General features: G+C 52.2%; 1 protein-coding gene across 1 annotated transcript in view; it reads left to right on the top strand.

Moving 5' to 3' along the window:
* Positions 1 to 401: 401 nt before the first annotated feature.
* Positions 402 to 24,778, top strand: part of LOC133339704 (B-cadherin-like) — a 33,210-nt gene continuing 8,833 nt past the window's right edge. The window contains exons 1-7 of the mRNA XM_061547858.1: positions 402 to 520; positions 5,760 to 5,834; positions 7,355 to 7,499; positions 9,130 to 9,302; positions 9,869 to 10,006; positions 20,838 to 20,979; positions 21,095 to 21,291. Coding sequence (XP_061403842.1) covers positions 455 to 520; positions 5,760 to 5,834; positions 7,355 to 7,499; positions 9,130 to 9,302; positions 9,869 to 10,006; positions 20,838 to 20,979; positions 21,095 to 21,291 — 936 coding nt within the window. The 5' untranslated portion in view covers positions 402 to 454. The remainder of the gene's footprint in view (positions 521 to 5,759; positions 5,835 to 7,354; positions 7,500 to 9,129; positions 9,303 to 9,868; positions 10,007 to 20,837; positions 20,980 to 21,094; positions 21,292 to 24,778) is intronic.

The following is a 24,778-nucleotide window of genomic DNA, read 5'->3' as shown; positions in this document are numbered from 1 at the left end:
CCAGCCTGCTTGTGATTGGTGGGTTGGGGAGAGGGAGGTGACTGGAGATTGAGTGACAGCGGAGGGGGCCCCACATTGAGACACAAAAGGGGAGGAGCCACCCGCCCCAGCCTGCTTGTGATTGGTGGGTTGGGTAGAGGGAGGTGACTGGAGCTTGAGTGACAGGGGGAGGAGCCATGGACAGTGGGGGAGGAGCCACACGCCCCAGCTTGCTTGTGATTGGTGGGTTGGGGAGAGGGAGGTGACTGGGGCTTGAGTGACAGGTGAAGAGCCCCGCATTGAGACACAAAAGGGGAGGAGCCAGAAGGATGCACGAGAAACTCTTGGTGGAGAGATGACGTCACTCAACTGCTTTGAGCCATCGCCATTTTAATATCAAACAGCGCACAGGGAGACCGGCAAGCGCTGTGGTAACAATGGACGCAGACGAAGACGGCTTCACCGACGCTTGCTTATGTTAGCCCATCAAACAAAGGGGGCGGCGGTGTCACGCGGCTCACCTTCTTACAGTAGCTTTAACGTAAGATTATTTTACGGTGTTATTTTTTTTAAATATGCCTTCGATAGTAATCACTGGTCAACACACTTTTTCTGGCATGAGGTATTGCAACGGGTTTAAGGTAATTTTGGGGTGCTGATTCCAAATCTGGCATCAGTTTTTGTCTATCACGTCAGGTTTTGAGATATCAAATATTGCATTTCAATAAAAACTGCAGAAGAAAAATATTAAATAAATGTGGATATCTACATAAAATGATATTATAAACACACTATCCTAAAAATACAGCACCATATTTTAACAATAAAGCAGTCACTGACTCGCAACAACTTGCAATCATAAGTGACAGAGTTAATTTCGGGTGAAATCAATGAAAATGGGGTATGCCGATAGCATAAAATGAGATGTGATAGAGCAAATCTCAGATCAGATTTGGAATCAGCACCCTGAAATTAGTCTAGAACAGCTGCAAAAGCAGAGGTGTGGACTCGAGTCATGTGACTTGGACTCGAGTCAGACTCGAGTCATGAATATGATGACTTCAGACTCGACTTGGACTTGCATAACAATGACTTTGTCCCACCTCTGAGGTGTGGACTCGAGTCATGTGACTTGGACTCGAGTCAGACTCGAGTCATGAATTTGATGACTTCAGACTCGACTTGGACTTGCATAACAATGACTTTGTCCCACCTCTGAGGTGTGGACTCGAGTCATGTGACTTGGACTCGAGTCAGACTCGAGTCATGAATTTGACGACTTCAGACTCGACTTGGACTTGCATAACAATGACTTTGTCCCACCTCTGTGCAAAAGTCCAGGCCAGAAAAACATGTTTTTTGTTGTTGACCAGTGTATAATTTATTATAATTCAATGTTGCTTTGTATGGCATTTGCTTTTATCCTACTGTTGATTTAGTCTATTAACAATGGTTTTTTGTTGTATCTGTACGACACTTTAAATGTCATCCTTTGCACGAAATAGGGGCCGTCCATAAATGACGTCACGCACCTGGGGGGGGGGGGGTCAGACGTTTATGGCGATGGGGACGAGGGGGGGTTGAGAAATACGCAACTTTAAATAAATATAGACAACACGTTCTACTTAATTAAATAGACGTTTTAATAAATGTTTTCTCCTACAACATCAGAGTGCAGCACCCCATTAAATACGCACTACAATGCGATTTGAAGCATGTTTTATTTTTAAAATGGAAATATGTTTTTTTTGGGGGGGCAGAGCTTTGTGACATCATATTTGCGGGGGGGGGGGGGTCTGACTCTTTGTGACGCCGTGTGACGAGGGGGGGGGGTCAAAAATCGTCAAAAATCGCGTGACGTCATTTATGGACGGCCCCATAGCGCTAAATAAATAAATACTTGGTTTAACACATAGCAGGCTTTCGCGACCAATATTCATAATCAACGTTTTTGGGTTTAGATCGCGTTATTCATAAATGTGTCGTAACCCTCCACCACCCGACACGGCCAATCAGCAAAAAAGTGTCACGTTGACAAAAGACAAATAGTTCACTGCTTTAGCCCACCGGTGTGTTGAAGCGTGAAACCACAACATTTACAGTTGTTGAGTAGTACGACGTTTCGCTGGTAATTGCATCCAGCATCATCGGGCAATTCGCCAGAATGGTGAGGCTCTGCTCTGGCTCCCGGTTTTATATAGAGCCGCCAGCAGGGTGACGTCCTCATCAACTCAAAATAAATACTTTATTGATTGAGTCGATTCCAATGAAGCGACGTTTTCAAGATGTCTCCCCGATCAACTCCGATACACAATGATGCTGTTGCATGCCCATTGTCTTTGGAACTGATTGGCCCACACCAGAGACCACTGCCTTCTTCAGGGTCTCGTCTCACCAACGCACCTTGCAAAAGTTAGCATCGATTTGGTGTTCGAACACCCTAACACACACTCCTGTATTACCGCCAGAAAGGGCATCAACTTATTCTTATTGTTCATACTTTGATACTGGCAAAGAAGGTATCACCCCGGCCTAGTAATGCTCTCGATACGCGTGGCATTACCCTGGTCCTGGTCTCTGGTACGACACTGCTGGCGAGACTTTGCCGTACAGAAGGCTCTGGTGTATCTGGTGTATCTGGTGTAGGTCAATCCGTTTGAAAGACAATTGCTTAAACTCTTTGGTTCTTTCGCCAGATGACGCCCACTTGTGTTGCGATCGAAACGTCTTGATTTGTTTCATTTTATTTTATCTCCAACTAAGTGACTTTACTGAACGAACCAAAGAGTGTGGATTCCTGCAGTCACAAAAGCTTCAAACAATGCGTATAACACAACAATTATGATTATTATAATAATTATCAAAGCGATGTTTGTTTCCATGTTCACCACCCGCACTGTGCGTGGTTAATGCATTACTTGATGACGCCTTGAAAAAAGTATACAAATGCACTACACACTACTACTTTACACTACACGACTATACACATACACTATACACTAATACTTTACACTACACGATACACTACACAATACTACTTTACACTACACTACTTTACACTACAGACTACTTTACACTATACTATAGACTACTCACTACTACTTTACACTACACGATATACTACGCTACTATACACTGCACCACGGGTACTGTGTGTGGTTAATGCACAATTGACGACGCCTTGCGATAGGTATCTCTTTGGTGTTCTAACATCTTAACACCACTCCCGGCTTTATGGCCATTAAGGGTACAAAACCCGAATATTTTCTTTAAAATTCATTTTCAGGTTAAGCTCTTGCTCGTTTTTTTAAGCGTATTCAAAGCTACGATCGATTCCACTAAATTACATGTAACATTTAAATGTTCTACCAGCTAAAGGCCCGGCCGAGCTGGGTAGCTCATTTTCAGAACCCATGACATCGTGTTTACCAGGCGAGGTAGTTAACATCTCCTAGCCACGGTGGCGTTATGATCTGGGATAGAACCCACGACCTCCTGTATACAAGGCAAGGTAGTTAACATCTCCTAGCTACCATGGGCATTAGGATCCGGGATCGAAGCCGCGACCTCCTGCACACCAGGCGAGGTAGTTAATATCTCCTAGCTGCCATATGGCACTAGAGTCCGGGACGGAACCCACGACTACCTGTATACCAGGCGAGGTAGTTAACATCTCCTAGCTACCGTGACGTTAGGATCTGGGATCGAACCCACGACCTCCTGTATACCAGGCGAGGTAGTTAACATCTCCTAGCCACTGTGGCGTTTGTGTCCGGGATCGAACCCACGACCTCCTGTATACTAGGCAAGGTAGTTAACATCCCCTTTAGCCAGCGTGGCACCGTTGAGTCTTGGCCTTAACCAGATAACCCAGAGTGAAAATATTGAACAGGAATTCAGAGGCACAGATTGACACCGTTAAAGTCCCGAGAGAGTTCATCTGTTTCACATTACAAGGCAATGACTTAACTCTGACGTGACAAATTATTTGGGTATTTCGGTAAAGTCACATAGATAGGTTCAAAGGTAATTTTAAAATAAATAAATAAACCACGACGTTTCGATCACAATACAAGCGATCTTCTTCAGGTGGGATAAACTCCTTTAAAAAAAAAATTTAAACCGTTTTATTTCGATTTAAAGCTTTCGTGACTGCAGGGATTCATCTTCTTGGTTCTTTCGGTAAAGTCACGTAGAAGGGAAGTAATAAATAATAAAAATAAAACATAATAAAATACAATTCTCACGACGTTTCGGCCACAACGCAAGCAGCCGTCCTCAGGTGAAGAACAGGTCTGTCAGGAAGACTATAATTCAAACGCTGTCTTTCCGACAGACCTGTTCTTCACCTGAGGACGGCTGCTTGCGTTGTGGCCGAAACGTCGTGAGAATTATTTTATTATGTTTATTTTTATTATTTTATTATTTCCCTTCTACGTGACTTTTTAAATTAAAGGAAAGTCGTATATAAGGATTATAAGATTTTCAGTTTTTGTATAATTGTTTATATTGTACATTTTTGTTGTTTTCCTTGAATAATTTTCTGTGTTTAGGAAAAATATATGATTGTGTTAGTGAAATTTTTTTTTCATAAAAAGTGTAAAATTTTTGAATAAAATTTCACGAAAATAAATTGTCACGCACAACGAGTCTGTGTGCAAAATGTCAGGTCGATTGGATCACGGGAAGTGGGTTAAAAAACGACCGAAATATTTGCACGGTCGTAAGCGCGCAAGCAAGCAAGTGAACTTAATATAAAGGATTAAAAAAAAAAGTCCATCCGGGGGGACTCCAGAACCCCCTCGAAGATTTCCCCCCCCCCCAATGTTGATGCCATGGCTACGGCTAGGCCTCGGCAAGGGAAGGTAATTTACCCTTTTTACCGGGTAAAAGGGTAAAGGGTAAAGATGTCGACATGCCAAGCGTTAAGGTAAAGGGTTAAAGGGTAAAGGTAGTTCGGAAGAATTACCCGGTAGGGTAAAGGTAGCGCCAAGTATTACCCGGTAAATACGGTGCCTTGCTTACCACTAAAAGCTCCGTGGCGCAGTCCGTGGCCTACATTTAAAAAGTATATTTAAAACAACTTTATTAAAAACACGCTTTTATGAAATATACGAGTAATGGCAGAACTCCACGACTCCAGGAAGTGGCCGCAATGCTTGGCACAACGTAAGGGGCCGTGGCCAATTACAGCCAACGTCAGTTGAGCATGGACAATTAGACCCAAGCCGAAACATAACATAGAAAAAATAATGTTTAAAAATATATATATGTTTAATGATAGAATATAGTATAGTCATCAGTATGACCCAAGTATACCAAGTTTGCAGTCGATACCACATTAGGAAGTGGGTAAAAATTGAGTTTCTAGATTTGAGGATACGACAACAACAGAGTGAGTTAAAAGAAAGCGTGTAAAATTGGAATAATCGAGAGTATTCTATATGAATGAAGCGCTCTACCTAGCATTTACCGTTATAAACCCTGTTGATGTGTAGTTCCCTATTAATTACCCTGTAATCGGGTCATTTGTATGGGGTAAGGGTAAAAGGTAGGGTAAAGGTAAGCTCGTTGCTTTTACCTTTTACCTTACCTTCTAAAGGGTAAAAGGTAGGGTAGAGTGATTGTATTGTGGTAAGATAAAAGGTAGGGTAAAGGTAGGCTCGTTGTTTTTACCTTTTAACTCTTAGCTTGCCGAGGCCTAGCTACGGCCTCGCTCTCTTGTATCCATTTACACCTCCTTGCATCGTCCATCTCTCACCCTCACCCCCAATTTGCAGATGGAGCGATGGCTCATTATTGCAATCGGCGTCCTTGAGAATGACCCCGGGCCCTTCCCCAAGCAGCTGGTGCAGGTAAAGGCCCCCTCCCTCCCCTCTTCCCCCCCCTTCACCCCCTCTACCCCCATAACCCTCCCCCACCGGCGTTGGTGACGCTCGCACCTCGCGGCAAGGAAGGTGTCCTGGGTTCGACCCCCAACTTGGGTGCCGTGCTGCCTACGTTCAACCCCCTGTTCGGCAGTGTGTGAGTGTCATGCGTTGGTGAGTGTAAGGGTGAATGTGTGTGTGTGGTATGTGGTGTATGTGTCTTGGGGTTTGTGGTGTTGTATTTAGCATGCCATACATCAGCATGGGGGAACGGTGGCCAATTGGTTAGCACGCGCTGCGCTCGCAACCTGGCGACGTGAGTTTGATTTCCACTTACAGCTCACACCCAGTGACGGTTATCTGAACTTGGTCTCAAATAAGTACCCAGTGCGATGTATAATTGTCTCCACTGGGGAGACCAAGGCGGCCGGGTGTGTTGGTAACTGCATATCACACCCCCTCGTGCGCCATGCCGGCCTTCATATTTTCTGCTGCGCGCAAACTGCACTTGCCCCAGCAGTCTGTTGAAGGCTATCCGGGGTACCTTTGCGTACGTGTATCCACGTTATGTACGAGCGTACATCATGTAACGCCGTCCCCTGCCGCCTCCCCGACCCCACCTGCGCCTTCCCCGTGTGTGCTCTCTCGCGCGTGGCGCCCCCACAGATCAAGTCCAAAAAATAAAACTAAAAAAATAAATAATATTAACTTTATCTCATTTTTTTAATCCTTGCATTCAACAAAGCTTCAAATCTAGAACACATGAAAATGCACGTTATCGCATCGCGGGGCCCGGAGCAGACGAGGATCCCATGGGGGTGTTTATCGTGGATCCTGTGACCGGGTGGCTCTCTGTTACGAAGACCCTGGACCGTGAGCTCATCAAAGAGTTCCTAGTGAGGCACTCACACTAGCACCACACCCCGCGCGTGTGTTGGCCTAGCGAGGTCCAGGCCTCGATTGTGGAGTTCTCAATGTCCTGCCCGCCGGACCACTCGGTCAACGTCAACAATTCCGGGGTGCAAGCACCTCCCGCCCCTGGTGACAAAAACATTCAATTCTCTAAGTACCAATATTACTCAAATATATTTATATTACCGGAACATTAAAAGAACATTAACGCAGCTAGAACGGTTTTGTTTTTTTACGCGGAGAATTTAGATATCGGGGTTCGGGTAATTTAATCGGGGCGGTTTACCCTCATTTTATTTACAATTTTCAATATCACGAGTAAAATCTTAACGTCCGAAACAAAAGGCGTAAACGTTTGCGGATCAACCTGCAATCAGCTTCTTAGCCCAGCGGACCTCCAGGAGTACCGGCACGGCCCGTCGGTGGTCCAGGTGCGACTCTCAGAGAACCAACCACCGCTCGAGAGGAGGGATGTTTGGCCAACTCTAAACATCCCAACGTCGGCGATTACAACCACTCGTGCGTTGCGTGTAACGCGCGTGTGCGTTGGGTGTGCGTTGCGTGTGTGTTGCGCGTGTGTTGCGTGTCTGCTGCAGGTCAACGGCCACGCGGTGGATAAGAACGGCCACGCGGTGGATAATGACGTGCATCTCCTAATCAACGTGCAGGACCTTAACGACAACAGGCCGCACTTCGAGATGCCCGTTATCCAGGGCTCCGTGGATGAGGGCTCCCTACCAGGTGCAGACGGACGCGGCGGTGACGGGGGTGTGATGGTGATAGCACCTGCCTGGGTATTTTGTAACAACAGACACTCCACCTCCACAACTCTCAATTGGTGCCATTTCCTGTACACCTAGGGATTTCGACAGAGATGTTCTCTGTCTCCCACATTATTAAACATCTATTTCGACCACGTAGTTCGTGAAGCCTTCATAGCTGTACCTGAGGAATTTCCATCTAGATTACCATCATATACCCGAAGCCTGGGAGAAGCGTGGCAAAGCCTAGAGTGGGTCAGGGAAAGCCCATACTGCAGTGTGAACGCTTTTCTAACAGAACCCCTGTTCTTTAACGACCTCATCGGGGAGCTGAAACAAGAAAAGACTATGGCTTTCCGATTCACCAAAGCCAGCATAAAAACAGTCGGCGACTTGGTGGAAAGCCACAACGACCACCGAAAGTGGAAGAACGCGGCTGACATAAGCCACGCCGCAGGTCTCCGCACAATGCTGGCCGGGGAGAAAATACTGCGTGGAGTACTCAAAACAGCAAAAAAACTTGCAACTACAGATACACACACCAGACGACACCGACTCGGCTCAGCCTCCCCTTCCTGCCTTCCCGGAGCTACATGCTGCCTGTTTCTAGGTCCCTGGGCGGAGTGACGCAGGCATGCTGCTTAAGCTTGAAGACTGCGGGAACGTGGCTCTCAATGGCGCCTCCAAGGTGGCGATATATAGCTGCTGCGTAAAGACTCTGCACCGTCAAGCCTTAAAAGACCTGCCGTGCACAAAGTGGAGGGACGTTTTTCCCCCGCTGATAGACGTCACCCCTCAGTGGGGAGAACTATACAAGGCCCCAGTGGCGAAACGGAGCGGAGACCTCCAATGGAGGCTGGCCCATTGGGCACTGCCTTCGGCGGCGTGGGTAAAGAAGATCAACCCAGGAGCGTCCGATTCGTGCGCTTTTTGCGGCCAAAGAGAAGATCTTGCCCACCAATATATAGGGTGCCAGAGGCTGACGCCACTTTTCAAGATGTTAGGATCAATCTTTCAGAAAGTTGGAAGTGCCTTTTTTCAAGAGCAGCCTCGTATGTGGAACACCACACAGAGCGAACAAGCGCCACAGCTTAGCGAACTTTGTTCTTGCCCAGGCAAAAAATGGCCATTTACAAAACGCACAAGAAAAAACTACAAAGCGACACAACCGCAGACGAAGGCTGCTCGGCGGTGGCCATGACGAGAGGTCTGCTGGTGGCGAGGCTCAAACTAGAGCATGAGTACTACGCCTAGGTGGGGGGCGAGTATGGCGTGTTCCAGGACAAGTGTGGGGACGGCCAAGCCCTCTGCTTCCGTGAACACGGCACCTTGACGCTCACGATCTGAACCCTTCGGCTGAGACAGACCACGGATACGGCGCGGAAACTAGACGCGCGCGGGCCGGTTCGCCCATGTGGATGGTCGGTGGCGACGCGTGCTGCTGGCAACGACGATGTTGAGCATAACAAGAATGGTGGTGGTTGCGATGCGAACGAATATAATGTTTGTTCTTGAGAGTCACCATGTCCACGCCCCTCTCCCTGCCCTTCACCTCTGCCCTCCCCTGCCCTCCCTGCCCTCCTCCCTCCTCGCCCTCCCACCCCCGGCAGGCACGCCAGTGATGACGGTCACGGCAAGTGACGAGGACGACGCCTTATCGCCCAACGGCGTGAACCGCTACAAGATCGTGTCGCAGGTTCCCACGAAGTCCTTGGACCGCGTGCTTACCATCAACAACACCATGGGCGTCATCAGCACCATCGCCGCCGGGCTGGACCACGAGGTGGGTTGTTGTCCCGCGGCAACCACCGCTGATTGGCCGATGTCGGTCCGGGCGGTGGTGGCTAATGTCTGGCGTTGCGTGTACAGTGTTACATTTGTGTTTTCGGTGTGTATATACATACGTTGAGCGTCTGTCGCGCACCGTACGTAGACGATCGCGCTGACCGGAGGTGCGAGGGAAGGGCGACAGGCTTAACATGAAAAGCGGATCTAAAGAAACGAGTTTTCAGCTACAGTGGCTTCTTCTTCTCGTGTGTCTCGGAAGCGACAGTGTCGCGGCGAGCGCGCTCCGCTACGAACCCGGGGACCCGAGTTCGATCCAACACTGGTGACAGTTGACTCAGCCTCAAATTAGTACCTGCTGCAGTGTGCAAACATCCCCACTAGGGAGACAAAGGCGGCCGGGCGTGATGCTGGCCACCCACCTCCTCGTGTGGCGTGCCGGCCTTCCACAGTGGCCGCTCGCTTAACGGCACTTGCCCCAAAGGTCTGTTGAGGCTGCACGATGAATGTTTGTCCCCGTTGTCTGTCTGTGATTGGTGCTGTCTGTGTGCCCCGTCGATGTAGACGACGCCGCAGTACGTGCTGGTGGTGCAGGCCTCAGACATGGAGGGCGACCCGGACATCGGCCTCACAAACACAGCCACCGCCATCGTCACCATCGCCGACATCAACGATAATCCCCCCGAGTTTACGGACATAACCGTACGCACCACGCCACCACACGACGTGTCTGTGGTGGGGTTGGAAGGGCGGCGGGGCCAGGTGTCCCCGCAGCCGTAATAGTCCCGCCCCGAGCAGAGTCCGCTGCCTCCTGCAGTGTCACGTCCAGTTTGTCTGTAGAAGGCACGACAGGCGCTCTTGCAGGGTCAACAGGCACAGGCAAGGGTGTGTCGGCAGCAACAGACACCGGCAAGGCAACATCAGGAGATGACGCATCCGTTCGAGGGGCCACGTATGGTTTCAAGCGAGACGTATGGACGTACCAGCGCCGAGCTCCGAACCGAACGCGCGCGGACTGCGGGTTAGGAACCTCAATGAGCCTAACAGGCCCCTGCCATGGTTTATGCAGTTTAGGGGAGGTTCCTGCTCGCACCTGCGGGCAATGCAGCAAAGCCATATTCCCCCACCTTCCAGGGGCACTTCCCCTTCGAGCGTCGAGCGCAACGTTCGTTTCGGGCCTGGGTTTTGGCAGTAGCCACTCGGGCCCCCTCCCGCGCCTCAGCGACGCGGCGAACGGCGTCCTGAATGTAGTCGGGGAGAGGCTTAGTAGGTCCTCTCACTCCCATTCCCAACTGCACATCCATTGGCGGCACGTTTTCGCGACCGTACATGAGAAAAAACGGAGAATATCCTGTGGACGCGTGAGGCGTCATCCGGTATGCCGAGAGTACCCCAGGGATGTGCAAATCCCAGTCAGCTTGCTTCTCATTAACTGTGTGACACAGCATGGCTGACAGCGTCCGATTTAGTCTTTCCACCATGCCATCCGTCTGCGGGTGGTAGGGGGATGTCCGGATCTGTTTGGTCCCCAGAGCAGCGCACACCTCCCCCAACAATTTATAAGAAAAATTCCGGCCCTGATCAGTGAGCAGCCTCTCCGGCGCCCCTTTGTCCATGACATATCAAATAGAAAGGCGTCCGTAATGGACGCCGCCGACTGGTCGGGCAAGGGCCAGGCCATCGGCCAGCGGGAGAGATACTCCACCCCAACTAGCAAGTATTTATTACCCTTAGCGGATGGCGGGAAGGGTCCCAAAATATCCAACGCCACCAACTCGTTAACTCGAGACACCCGAATAGACTGTATCGGCGGCACATATGGGTGCTTAGGCGGCTTCCGCCGGGCACACTCGGGACACGCACGAACGTGCCCGACGACATCCGTCATCATGCCATGCCAGAAGTAGTCTCGCTGCAACGTCAACAAGGTTTTCTGCACCCCCAGGTGTAATAGCGTGTCGCAATGCAGAGTCCTAATCAATTCGTACCGTAACGACGACGGTACAACCAGACGCCAGCGATCATATAACCCCTCCCTCCACATCAGCAGTCCATCGCGGAGAGCGGCCCCCGGCGTCCCCCCGGAAACCAGTCCCCCCCCTCCCTTTGCAGCCCGACTCCGCAGGGTCCCCAACGAGTCATCAAGCATTTGTTCACGGATCCACACCGCTCGTGGAAGGTTCAGAACCCCATCGGCCGGTCCCGGGCACACTGGAGCCTCAGGCATCTCGACCGCTAACGCCATCCTCCTACCTTTCTTTCTTCCCACACTCTCCTCCAGCCCTTCCGGTTCCTGCCCTTAAAAGCACTCCCTCTCCCCACGTGACCCAACTCCTCCCACCTGTTACGTCATATCCGCGAGGCCATTTACGCTCGCATTACACTAGTGTGAGTGCCTCACCAGGTACTCTTTGACGAGCTCGCGGTCCAGGGTCTTGCTGACCGAAAGCCACCCGGTCACAGGATCCACGATGAAAACCCCGATGGGGTCCTGGTCGGCTCCGGGCCCCGCGATGCGATAACGCGCATTTTCATGTGTTCTAGATTTGAAGCTTTCGTGACTGCAAGGATTTAAAAAAATAAATGAAAAAAAGTTAATATTATTATTTTTAGTTTTTTTATTAATTTTTATTTCATTTTTTACCTACGTGACTTTACCGATAGAACTAAGAGTATTTTCATGCGTGTTCGACTTGATCTGTGGGGGCGCACGCGCGAGAGAGCACACACGGGGAAGGCGCAGGTGGGGTCGGGGAGGCGGCAGGGGACGGCGTTACATGATGTACGCTCGTACATCACGTGGATACACGTACGCAAAGGTACCCCGGATAGCCTTCAACAGACTGCTGGGGCAAGTGCAGTTTGCGCGCAGCAGAAAATATGAAGGCCGGCATGGCACACGAGGGGATGTGATATGCAGTTACCAACACACCCGGCCGCCTTGGTCTCCCCAGTGGAGACAGTTATACATCGCCCCGGGTACTTATTTGAGACCAAGTTCAGATAACTGTCACTGGGTGTGAGCTGTAAGTGGAAATCAAACTCACGTCGCCAGGTTCAGAGCGCAGTGCGTGCTAACCAATTGGCCACCGCTCCCCCAACATATATACATGTGTACACACACACACACAAACATCACATGCTGATGTATGGCATGCTAAATACAACACCACAAACCCCAAAGACACATACACCACATACCACACACACACACATTCACCCTTACACTCACCAACGCATGACACTCGCACACTGCCGAACAGGGGGTTGAACGTAGGCAGCACGGCACCCGAGTTGGGGGTCGAACCCAGGACACCTTCCTTGCCGCGAGGTGCGAGGGTCACCAACGTCGGTGGGGGAGGGTTATGGGGGTAGAGGGGGTGAGGGGGGGGAAGAGGGGAGGGAGGGGGCCTTTACCTGCACCAGCCGCTTGGGGAAGGGCCCGGGGTCATTCTCAGGGACGCCGATCGCAATAATGAGCCGGCGCTCCATCTGCAAATTGGGGGTGAGGGTGAGAGATGGACAATGCAAGGAGGTGTAAATGCGCTTACGACCGTGCAAATCTTTCGGTCGTTTTTTACCCCACTTCCCGTGATCCAATCGAGCTGACATTTTCCACACAGACTCGTTGTGGCGTGACAATTTATTTCCGTGAAATTTCTTTTCCCAAATTTTACACATTTTAGGACATTTTTTTATATTTAATTACCAATTGCTTAATGGTGGCAGGCAATCATCTGACCCATAGGTGGCAGCCATCTCAAGCCAGAGGACGAGAGGACAAAAGAATATGCATATCAAGAGTAATTTTGTATATTTATGGGAAATGCAAGTATGTGATTAGTACTACTTATGCCCGTGCATTTTGCAGGATTAGCAGCATCAAAGTGTAATAAAGGACTCGACCACGAAGTCTGGCTTGGTGTCCTTTATTCGGTTCTTCCTCGTAACCCACACGGCTGTCCTTCTATAAGGCTTCCACACTGATACTGATACTGCTGTTAACCCCGTCACGCCAACAGCTCCTCTGTTGGTCTCCCGTTGTTCTCGTAACCTTCCAGCAGCCTCGCCGCTGTTACCCTCACGCAACCCCCCACTGGCTGCACTCGCTGCAGTCTCTCTTCTCGTCGCTCTCGTAGCCTCTCACACACAGCCTCGCCGGCTGTGTTCACCGCAGCTCCTCAACCGCCCTCTCTCCAGCAGCCCCACTGCTGTCTTCTCTCGCAGCTCCGCTGGCTGCTCCCTTAGCTGGCCGGCGCTGGCCGCCGGTGCCACTCTTCCTGGCTTCGCCCAACGTGGCCTTACTCTTGTCCAGTCTCTCACTCTCTCCCTTCTCCTTCCGGTCTCATCCCTTAAGAACCTTAACCTTGCTCCCACGTCACCTAACTCCACCTCTCCGTGACGTCACATCCGGGAGGTCGCCCGCGCCCGCATTACACCACCCTCCCCCGTGGAGAAAAACCCAGCCGACCTCGGCTGAACAACACCAACAGTAATGCGGGCGAAACCGACCCTGACACTCCAAAGGACACCAAGCATGCAATATAACAGTAAGAACCATCAACAGAGCATAATAATCAAGTAACGTACCAGAAGCAGGCAATAAATACACAGTAAGAGCAATAATGCAACGTAACAATCAACGAAACACAAGGGATTTAGAACGTGTGCGGGTCGCCGGCCCGTCCCGGACGGTCGGCGGCCCACCCGCGGAACGGGAACGTGATGGAGTTTGAGGAGTGACAGGGTGAAATCCCCCTGTCGCTGTTGGAAGTCCACCAACGTCCCGTGTCCCTGAAGGATCAGTCTCGGGCGTGTCCCGCGGATGTGTCTGCAGCGGGGTCGGAAGGGCTGCAGGGCTCGAAGTTCCCGCAGATCTGGCAGGCACCCTCCGAGCAGGGCGCCTCGTCCCCTGTGGTGTCAAGGCCGGCCTGCCTGGAACAGGTATAACAGGCGCTCTAGCAAGATCAATAGACGCAGGCGGGGGAGAGTCGGCAGCAACAGACCCCGGCAAGGCAACATTGGGAGATGACGCATCATGTAGGGGAGCAACATACGGTTTCAAGCGCGACGTGTGAACAACCCAACGGCGAGAACCAATCTGAACACGCGCCGACTGAGGGTTAGGAACCTCAATGAGGCGGACGGGCCCTTGCCAAGGTTTGTGAAATTTGGGAGAGGTACCCGGCCGCACCTGCGGGCAATGGAGCCAGGCCAGGTCCCCAACCTTCCAGGGGCATTCCCCCTTGGAACGCCGCGCATACCTCTCATTCCGGGCTTGAGCTTTGGCCGTAGCCACTCGGGCACTCTCCCGCGCCTCCGAGACCCGGCGAACAGTGTCCCGAATGTAGTCAGGGAGTGGTTTACAAGGTCCCCTTACACCGGTTCCCATCTGCACATCCATCGGCGGTACGTTTTCCCGACCATACATAAGGTAAAACGGCGAATAACCCGTAGCCGCATGAGGAGTCATCCTGTACGCCGAAAGCACCCCCGGGATGTGCAGGTCCCAATCCGATTGTTGCTCACTCACCGTATGGCACAGCATGGCAGACAATGTCTGGTTTAGCCGCTCAACCATACCATCCGTTTGCGGATGGTATGGGGATGTCCGGACCTTCTTAGTCCCTAGGCCCGCACACACTTCCGCCAATAATTTAGACGAGAAATTTCGGCCCTGGTCCGTGAGGAGTCTCTCCGGCGCACCCTTGTCCATAACGTATCCGAACAAAAAGGCGTCGGTAATGGCCGCGGCCGATTGGTCGGGCAACGGCCAGGCCATCGGCCAACGGGAGAGGTACTCAACCCCGACCAGCAAATATTTATTACCCCTCGCCGATGGTGGGAAAGGTCCCAAAATGTCCAGTGCCACCAATTCATTAACCCGAGACACCTGAATTGACTGTAAAGGCGGCACATAAGGATGTTTAGGTGGCTTACGTCGGGCACAGTCAGGGCACGCGCGGACGTGCCCCACGACATCCGTCGCCATGCCGTGCCAAAAATAATGACGTTGCAACGTCAACAAGGTCTTCTGCACACCCAGATGTAATAGCGTGTCACAATGGAGAGTTCTAATCAACTCGTATCGCAGGGACGCAGGCACTACCAGACGCCAGCGTTCCTGGAGACCTTCCCTCCACATGAGCAGACCATCTCGGACCGCGGTTTCCGGCGCACCCTCCGTAACCGGACCCCCAATCTCCACTTTGGATCGCTTCCGCAAGGACACTAACGACTCATCCATCATCTGCTCCCTTATCCAAACAGACCGTGGCAGATTCAAAACCCCATCAGTCGGCCCCGGTTCCACAGGAGCATCCGACTCCTCAACAGCCAACACCACCGGCTGAGGGGGGGGTAGGCTGGGCGCACATCTCTGCGTCCCCGACGCACATTTGCAAGGGGAGCGCTGCGGCAATCTAGAAAGTGCGTCTGCGTTCGCATGGCGCACCCCTTTACGATGGTGAATTTGAAATGAAAATTCCTGTAGCGTGTCCAACCAACGCGCCAGCTGGCCGGAAGGTTGATCCATTTTAAGGGCATATTGCAAGGCCGCATGATCCGTACGTACGATAAAGGAATGGCCGTACAGGTACGGTCGAAACTGACGTAGGAAAAAAACAACGGCTAGGAGTTCCCTGCGAGTGACACAGTAGCGGGTTTCCGCGGGAGACAAGACCCGGCTACCATACGCCACGACACGCTCTACGCCCCCTCTAGACTGGGATAATACCGCGCCAATACCTGTGTCACTCGCGTCCGTATCAAGAATGAATGGGCGATCGAAATCGGGATAATCCAATGTTGGGGCCGTAGCCAACAGATCGCGCAGACTCTGAAAGGCCGCCTCCTCCGGCGGTCCCCACGCAAACTTACGTCCCTTACCCGTAAGGAGGTGCAAGGGCCTCGCGATCGTCGCAAAATTCGGCACAAACCTCCGATAATATGAGGCAAATCCCAAAAATCGACGTACATCCCCCACGGTGGCCGGAGTAGGCCAATCCCGGACACACGCCGTTTTTTCCGGGTCCGTGGACACCCCCTCAGCACTCACGATGTGTCCCAAATAACGGACGGACCGTTGCAGTAGGTGACATTTCTTTGGTTTGAATTTCAAATTGGCGGAGCGCATCCTCGTGAACACCGTCTCCAGCCGCCTTAAATGTTCGTCAAATGTGCGGCTGAAGACAATAATATCATCCAAATATATGAGACATGTCTCCCACTGCAACCCCGTCAACACGAGCTCCATAAGCCTTTGAAATGTGGCAGGGGCCGCATTCAGCCCCATCGGAAGGCAGTTGAATTGAAACAACCCCTGTGGCGTACGGAATGCGGTTTTCCTCCCGCGAGGGCTCGTCAAGGGGAAGCTGCCAAAATCCCGAAGAGAGGTCCAGTGTGGAAAAGAACTTGGCCCCCGACAATGCATCGAGGGAGTCGTCCATACGCGGCAGGGGATACGCATCTGCCACTGAAATCTTATTCAATTTGCGAAAATCAACACAAAATCGCAATGTGCCATCCTTTCTCTTGACCAAAACCACAGGCGCGCCCCAAGGGCTGTTAGATGGCGATATAATGTCCGCAGCCAACATGTCCTCCACCGCCCCCCGAACGTGGTCTCGCTCGGCGGGACTCATTCGGTGCGAATTCAACCGAATAGGGGCAGCGTTGCCTGTATCAATATGATGGTGAAGCAACGAGGTGCGCCCCAAATCCAAATCATCGGAGCTAAATACATCCGAAAACGTCAACAACAATTTGTGAAGCGCACCACGTTGATCGACGGACAGGGAAGAGTTTCCGTCACACAATTTAGCAATCCAGCGATCATCTGAAGGCACCGGCTCAGAAACACCAGCAACCACCCCCTGGCTACGCGAACAATCCTGAGCCGTAAATGCCGTCGTGGCATGTGCCACGACCGTACCAGCCGGAACGCAGACGGTTTCCGCACCCGCATTGAGCACCTGTAAAAAAGGTAATTGATCCGGCCGGACGATGGTCTGTGCCCCAACCAGCGCCAATCCGCTCGTTATCGAGGCTGATGGAGACAACAAAACCCCAATTGCTCCTAGCCGATCAGGCAGGGGCTTCCGATACCGCAAGGGAATAAGCATCTGTGAGCCAGGTGGGATGTCAACAGATGCCACGGACAGCACCTGCACTTGTACGGCTGAAGCAGGTCACCCCAGGGCGAGGGCAGAAAGGAGATTTGACGGCCACCTGGCAGTTCAATACAATTCTCATTAATTTTGATCAAAATAGGCATCTTAGCCAGGAAATCAGTGCCCAATAAACATGGAACTGCCAAGGACCTTGAAATCAACACCATGCCCGAGGCCGACACCTCCCCAATAGTTATTTTAGCGTCCACCTGGCCCACGATGCCCATGCTACCCCCGTTCGCAGCGACGCATGACCCGTAAACCGGACGCACGGCCCCGGGTGGGATGCCCAACAGATGGAAAATGACATCAGAAATGATAGTGGCGGACGCGCCGGAATCGACTAGAATGCGCACGTCCACCCCTTGTATAGATCCTGGTACGGTGGACGAACCCGTAGCGGCCGCGACAACCCTCCGTGCCAACTTGCGCCACTGCGTCACCGAGCGACAAGGCCCCGTCGCTGGCCTCTCATCAACAATAACATTCGGATCGCACAACGAAGGTGATGGGTGAGGTGCAAAGCCTTGCCGGGTGTCTGGTGAATGCCGACTTGCCTGGTTCGGTGGTTCCTTGGTCGGCTTGGCCGTTGATGAGGCCTCCTGTTGCGGCGGACCCGGGATGCGGGCCCAGCAGTCCTTCGCGTAGTGGCCCCTCCGTCCGCAGCGGAAACAATCGGCGTCGTTGCGCCGAAGCGCAGGCCTTGCATCCCGCCGGCCTCGTACCGGTGGTGCAGCGCGAGAGGCCGGTCCACCGCGGCCTGACCATGGCCCCGAGGCGGCCGTCAGCTCCTGAGGGCCCCCCCCATCCGGCACGTATACCGACTTCGTAGGGTCCCAACCCAGAGCGCCACCCTCTGCGACGGGCCCCCCTGTCCACGCCGCGACTTGTTTCCACCGTCGGAGGTTGAATTGTGCATCCAGACATTTTGCCGCCGCCCGGGAAGTGAGCTTCTCATGCCCGCACACCGGCATGGGAATCCCAAGATCCCGCGACAGCTCGAGCATCTTGCCCAAGATGAGAGGCTCGAGCAGGTCAGGTGTTGTTTCTGGATACGCGGCCATAGCCAAATCAAGCACCGCACCCCTGTATGCCACGGGCGACTCCTCGGGCGCTCGTTGTCGTTGAGCGAATCGCCGATGTGCGTCGTCAGGTGGCTCGTAGGCGTCGGCCATTTCTTGAAAAACTCCGTATAATGTCCTCTTCTTCTCGGCCTTAATGGAACGAAAAAATCGAACAGATTCGTCGTCCAGAAGAGTCGGCAACACTTCTAAGGCCTCAGCATCGGTCCATCTCGCAGAACGGACCGCCGCCAAAAATCTACAGGCGAAAGCGCTCCAGTCGCCCCCAATGGCGAATTCTTTGACCGTGGTGAGATGGCGACTCCGACATCGCTTTACTCCGCCCTCCGCCGATGGCTCCTCCGGTGGCAAATTCAAAATGGCGTCGAACCGCGGCGTGGTCAAGATGGCGGTTTCCCGCCGCGGAACGCGCAAGATGGCGGCCTCCTGCCGCATGGCCGATGGCGCCGGGAGCGAAGATACTGTGGCGGCCTGTGGAGCACTCTCCGCTCTCTCCGTCGCCGTCCTTGGGGTGACGAGATGACACAATTGGCCCAGGACGTCCTTGAGAGTCTCCAGTTGCTCCGCCACCTGCAGCCATCGCGGATCAGCGTCTGATGTTGTCGGCGGCCCTGACACTGCGGCTACATCTTCAACCCCCGTCCCCACACTCGTTTCAGCAGGGCTCTCCTCTACTACCCCGGCAGGATCCATGTTTGGAGGGAAGTCGTCGTCTTCGGTTGAAGAAGCCGATGCTGGTGCTGGAACATTTTTCTTTCTCACTTGTTTCGACATGCCGTTGCACTTCCGACACCAATGTAATAAAGGACTCGACCACGAAGTCTGGCTTGGTGTCCTTTATTCGGTTCTTCCTCGTAACCCACACGGCTGTCCTTCTATAAGGCTTCCACACTGATACTGATACTGCTGTTAACCCCGTCACGCCAACAGCTCCTCTGTTGGTCTCCCGTTGTTCTCGTAACCTTCCAGCAGCCTCGCCGCTGTTACCCTCACGCAGCCCCCCACTGGCTGCACTCGCTGCAGTCTCTCTTCTCGTCGCTCTCGTAGCCTCTCACACACAGCCTCGCCGGCTGTGTTCACCGCAGCTCCTCAACCGCCCTCTCTCCAGCAGCCCCACTGCTGTCTTCTCTCGCAGCTCCGCTGGCTGCTCCCTTAGCTGGCCGGCGCTGGCCGCCGGTGCCACTCTTCCTGGCTTCGCCCAACGTGGCCTTACTCTTGTCCAGTCTCTAACTCTCTCCCTTCTCCTCCCGGTCTCATCCCTTAAGAACCTTAACCTTGCTCCCACGTCACCTAACTCCACCTCTCCGTGCCGTCACATCCGGGAGGTCGCCCGCGCCCGCATTACAAAAGGGAGACAAAGACACCCCGTAATGGCACTACGGACTGTTGGGGCAAGTGCTATTAGTGAGTGGGTGACCAGCACCACGCCAGGTCACCTTTGTGTCCCGAGTGGCGATATTTATACACCCCACCAGGTACTAACTTGAGGCTGAGGCGACCTAGGGGAGGCCCAGGACCGGTTTCACTGGTGTTAGCTGTGAGCTGGAATCAAACTCGGGTGGCCGGGTTCGTAGCGCAGCACGCTAACCACTGCGCCACCGCCCGCCATACACTCCCCCACCACCACATGCAGCACACACACACACATACACCTGCAGTGACACACACTCTTAACACGTATCTCCCCCACGGTACACACACTCCTCGATACAAAGATCCCCCGTGTAGCCTTAACAGACTGTTGGGGCAAGTGCTGCTGTTAGCGAGTAGCAGCACCTATGAAGGCCGGCACTGTGGCACACGAGGGGTGGGTGGGTGGCCAGCACCACGCGCGGCCTCCTGCGTCTCCCTCGTGGCGATGTTTACACGCCGCGCCGAGTACTCGGTTGAGGCTGAGTCGACCTAGGGGGGGGCAGTGTGGGGATCGGTGGCGCAGCGATTAGCGCGCTGCGCCGAGTTGAATTCCCACTCACGACGGACAACACTGGCTCATGTTTGAACCGATCCTGCGCCTCCCTTAGATTGTCATCATCACCACCATCATCACCATCATCATCACCATCATCACCATCATCATCACCATCATCACTACCATCACCACCATCATCATCACCATCATCACCACCACCATCATCACCATCATCACCATCATCACCACCACCATCATCACCATCATCACCATCATCACCACCACCACCATCACCACCACCATCACCACCATCACCACCATCATCACTCTTTGTCTCCGTGTGCATCTCACTCTTCATCTCTGTGTGGCAGGTGTTCCCGTGGCGAGCGGCACGGGAAGAAAAGCGCCCTCGCCGTGTGGCCCGACGAGGCCGTCGACATCTGCCTGCCGCCCGGCAACCCCGACGACGACGACGACAACGACGATGGCGACCGCGCCACCGCCACCGGCTCCGTCCTGCTCGGCCTGCTTCTGCTTGCCGGTGAGTTCGTCGACGACGTCGGCACGGGGATTCGTCCGGCGCGATCGGAGCCTCTCGTGGTTCTAACGGGGCCGTCCCGGCGCGCAGTCACGGTGCTTCTCTACGCCAAGAAACGTCGCGGCGAGGAGCGTCTCGCCGAGTGGCTGCACAGCGACAAGGAGGACAAGGAGGGCGACAAGGAGGACAAGGAGGGCGACAAGGAGGACAAGGAGGACAAGGAGGGCGACAAGGAGGACAAGGAGGGCGGCGAGGACAAGGAGGGCGGCGAGGAGGAGGAGGACCAAGTGAGCGGCCCCCCACGCTCACCGACATGGCGCTCCGCACTTGCACGTCTTGGCGCTGCGTTCACGCGGTGCGACGACCAAACCCGGCGCCGTGCGCGTGAACCACCGCTCCGCCGCACAGTGCACGGCGTGTAGATGGTGATGATGATGTCGTCTTAATCGTGGACGTCGTTTTTAGCGATGCAATTGTTGATCTTGTCGACGCCGTGGCTACCGTTCGTCATCGCTGATTACGTCATCGTCGTCGTCATTGGCTGTCGATGTCGATGACGTCATCATCGTTAACGTCACCGTTTGTCTCCCGTGGTGGTGGTCTGGCTCCCAGGGCCTGCACCGTGGCCTCCTGCCATCGGACGTTCCCCCACTCACGGGGCCTCAACGTCCACCTGTCCTGGCACAAGCGTCGGGATGAAGTCACTGACACTTAGTAAAGAATGGCGGTTGTTGTTGTCACTGTGTGTGTCACTGTGTGTGTCACTGTGTACCGTTCTGGCCTTCGTAGGTGCTCGCTAACAGCACTTGCCCCTACAGTCTGTTAAGGCTATACGGGGGATCTTTATCTTTGTCACTGTGTGTCAGTGTGTCAGTGTGTGTCACTGTGTGTCACTGTGTGTGTGTGTCATTGTGTGCCTGTGTGTCTCTGTGTGTGTCTGTCTCTGTGTGTTACTGTGTGTCACTGTCAGTGTGTCACTGTCAGTGTGTGTGTCTCTGTGTCGCTGTCTGTGTCGCTGTTATTACCTTGCTTTGCGTGTGATTTTTGTCTTATTTTAGTTTTAATGGAGGGTAAACTCATAGTTGTTAAATGTCTGGGGATTCTTTGGCTAGTGGGGGGAGGGGAGACTGCTGATTGGACAACAAAGATTTGACTCTGCAACTAACGATCTTCTCCCCCCCTCCACCCCACCCTCCCCTCCCCCTCCTGCCCCCCCCCCTCTGTCCACATGCCCCCCCCACCACACCCCCCCACCACACCCCCCCACCACACCCCCCCACCACACCCCCACCCACCACTCCCCCACCCACCACTCCCCCCCCACCACACTCTCACCCACCACTCCCCCCCCCACCACACCCCCCCACCACCCCCCCCACCCCCCCCACCCCCCCCACCACCCCCACCACCCCCCCACCACCCCCCCCCCCACCACCACCACCACCACCCCCACCACCACCCCCACCACCCCCACCACCCCATGGGCATTTTGTTTGTTGTTATTGTTGTTATTACAAAGTCGTAATAAAAACTTCCACCGGTTCTACAATGTCAGGAGTTCGAAAATGAATATTGCTGGGCGGTGTTTTATTTGTTCTATGTAACACGATTTTTGTTCCTGGGTAGTGTTATTTTCTAATTTCTTACGCCTCAAAAGTATAGAAATGGCTATTATTCCGCACAAACTTTGCTTTTGTGACCAGGACTTTACGTGAAGGAATTACACAAATGCGCACCACGTGTTCTCATTGACAATAGGTACATATCAAAATGTCGCTGTCCAGGTCACAAAAGCAAAGTGTGTGGGGAATAATAGCCGCACTCTTTGGTTCTTTCGGTAAAGTCACGTGGGTAGAAAAAATAATAGATCACGACGTTTCGATCGCAACACAAGCAACCGTCATCAGGTGGGACAAACACGGCAAGAAACAACTTCAGTAGTTTGTCTCCCCTTGCTGTGGTTGACTTTACCGGAACAACCAAAGTCACGAAAGCTTCAAATCAAGATTGAATAATGTCCATGTTCTATACTTTTGATGCATAAGCAATGAGGAAATAACACTTACTACCCAGGAACAAAACATTCTAAGTGCGTTACACAGTGTTATTCATTGTGACGACTGATGCAATCTCTACCCACGTGTGTGCACGTGCGTCATGTTGAACCTCTTTCGCGCCGTACACAGCCCCAAGCGTGCAAATCGGAGGCGCGGGCAGGGAGGGAGTGACGGGTGGTAACGACACGGCGATTGATTATATCGATTCCCTTCAGGACATTGCTCACATCCACCGCAGCGTTACCGTCCGGCAACGTCAATGAAGGAAGGGGGTTGTTTTTGCAAAACTTTTCTCGTGGCAGGGGAATGACAAACAACAGGGAGTGCCTCCTTCTGGGGTGTGGGAGCGTGGCGTAAGGTGTGGAAAGCCGTAAGTCACACGTTGTATTAGAATTGGGACAAAATGGCACCAGCACACGATGGTGGGGTCGTTTGTAATTGGCCACGGCCCCTTACGTTGTGCCAAGCATTGCGGCCACTTCCTGGAGTCGTGGAGTTCTGCCATTACTCGTACATTTCATAAAAGCGTGTTTTTAATAAAGTTGTTTTAAATATTACTTGTTAAATGGAGGCCACGGACTGCGCCACGGAGCTTTTAGTGGTAAACAAGGCACCGTATTTACCGGGTAATACTTGGCGCTACCTTTACCCTACCGGGTAATTCTTCCGAACTACCTTTACCCTTTAACCCTTTACCTTACCGCTTGGCATGTCGACATCTTTACCCTTTACCCTTTTACCCGGTAAAAAATTAACCCGTAAAAACAACATTTTTCACTATAAATCCTTTATATGCGTGGCATCGGTTTTATTTTATTATTCATTTCTGTTTTTCTTGAGTAAGAGTTTCATTTTTATCACATTGGTATTTTAAATTAAATATAATTTATTTGTTCATAAAAAGTGGAAAATTTTGGAAACATTTTTCACGAAAATAAATTGACACGCACAACGAGTCTGTGTGCAAAATGTCAGCTCGATTGGATCACGGGAAGTGGGTTAAAAAACGACCGAAAGATTTGCACGGTCGTAAGCGCGCAAGCAAGCAAGTGAACTTAATATAAAGGATTTAAAAAGGGTAAATTACATTCCCTTGCCGAGGCCTAGCCATAGCCATGGCGTCAACATTAGGGGGGGGGGGGGGGGAGGCAAATCTTCTAGGGGGTTCTGGAGTCCCCCCCCCCGGATGGACTTTGTCTTTATTTTAAACAATGTCTAATAATGTATTGTATTACATTGCTGTTTTTCTTTTTTAAATCCTTTATATTAAGTTAACTTGCTTGCTTGCGTGCTTACGACCGTGCAAATCTTTCGGTCGTTTTTTAACCCACTTCCCGTGATCCAATCGAGCTGACATTTTGCACACAGACTCGTTGTGCGTGACTTTATTTTCGTGAAATTTTGTTTCCAAAATTTTACACTGTTTAGGGAAAACAAATTAAATATTTAATTACCAATTGCTTAATGGTGGCAGGCAATCATCTGACCCATAGGTGGCAGCCATCTCAAGCCAGAGGATGAGAGGACTCTAGCCGACACGCATATAAAGGATTTATAGTGAAAAACTTTGTTTTTACGGGTTAATTTTTTAACAATAATGTCTAATAGTGTATTGTATTACATTGCTCTGTTTTTCTTTTTTTACATTTTCTTGTTTCATTGTATGGAACAGCAGAGATCAGGAATGAATCAAGTACAACCACAATCATATAAACAA

This window comes from Lethenteron reissneri, unplaced genomic scaffold (assembly GCF_015708825.2).
Source record: "Lethenteron reissneri isolate LAM-NWPU_2019-01 unplaced genomic scaffold, ASM1570882v1 scaffold_210, whole genome shotgun sequence".
Taxonomy (NCBI): Eukaryota; Metazoa; Chordata; class Hyperoartia; order Petromyzontiformes; family Petromyzontidae; genus Lethenteron; species Lethenteron reissneri.
Note: the sequence above shows the minus strand (reverse complement) of the source record. Positions and strands in the feature narration are given on the sequence as shown.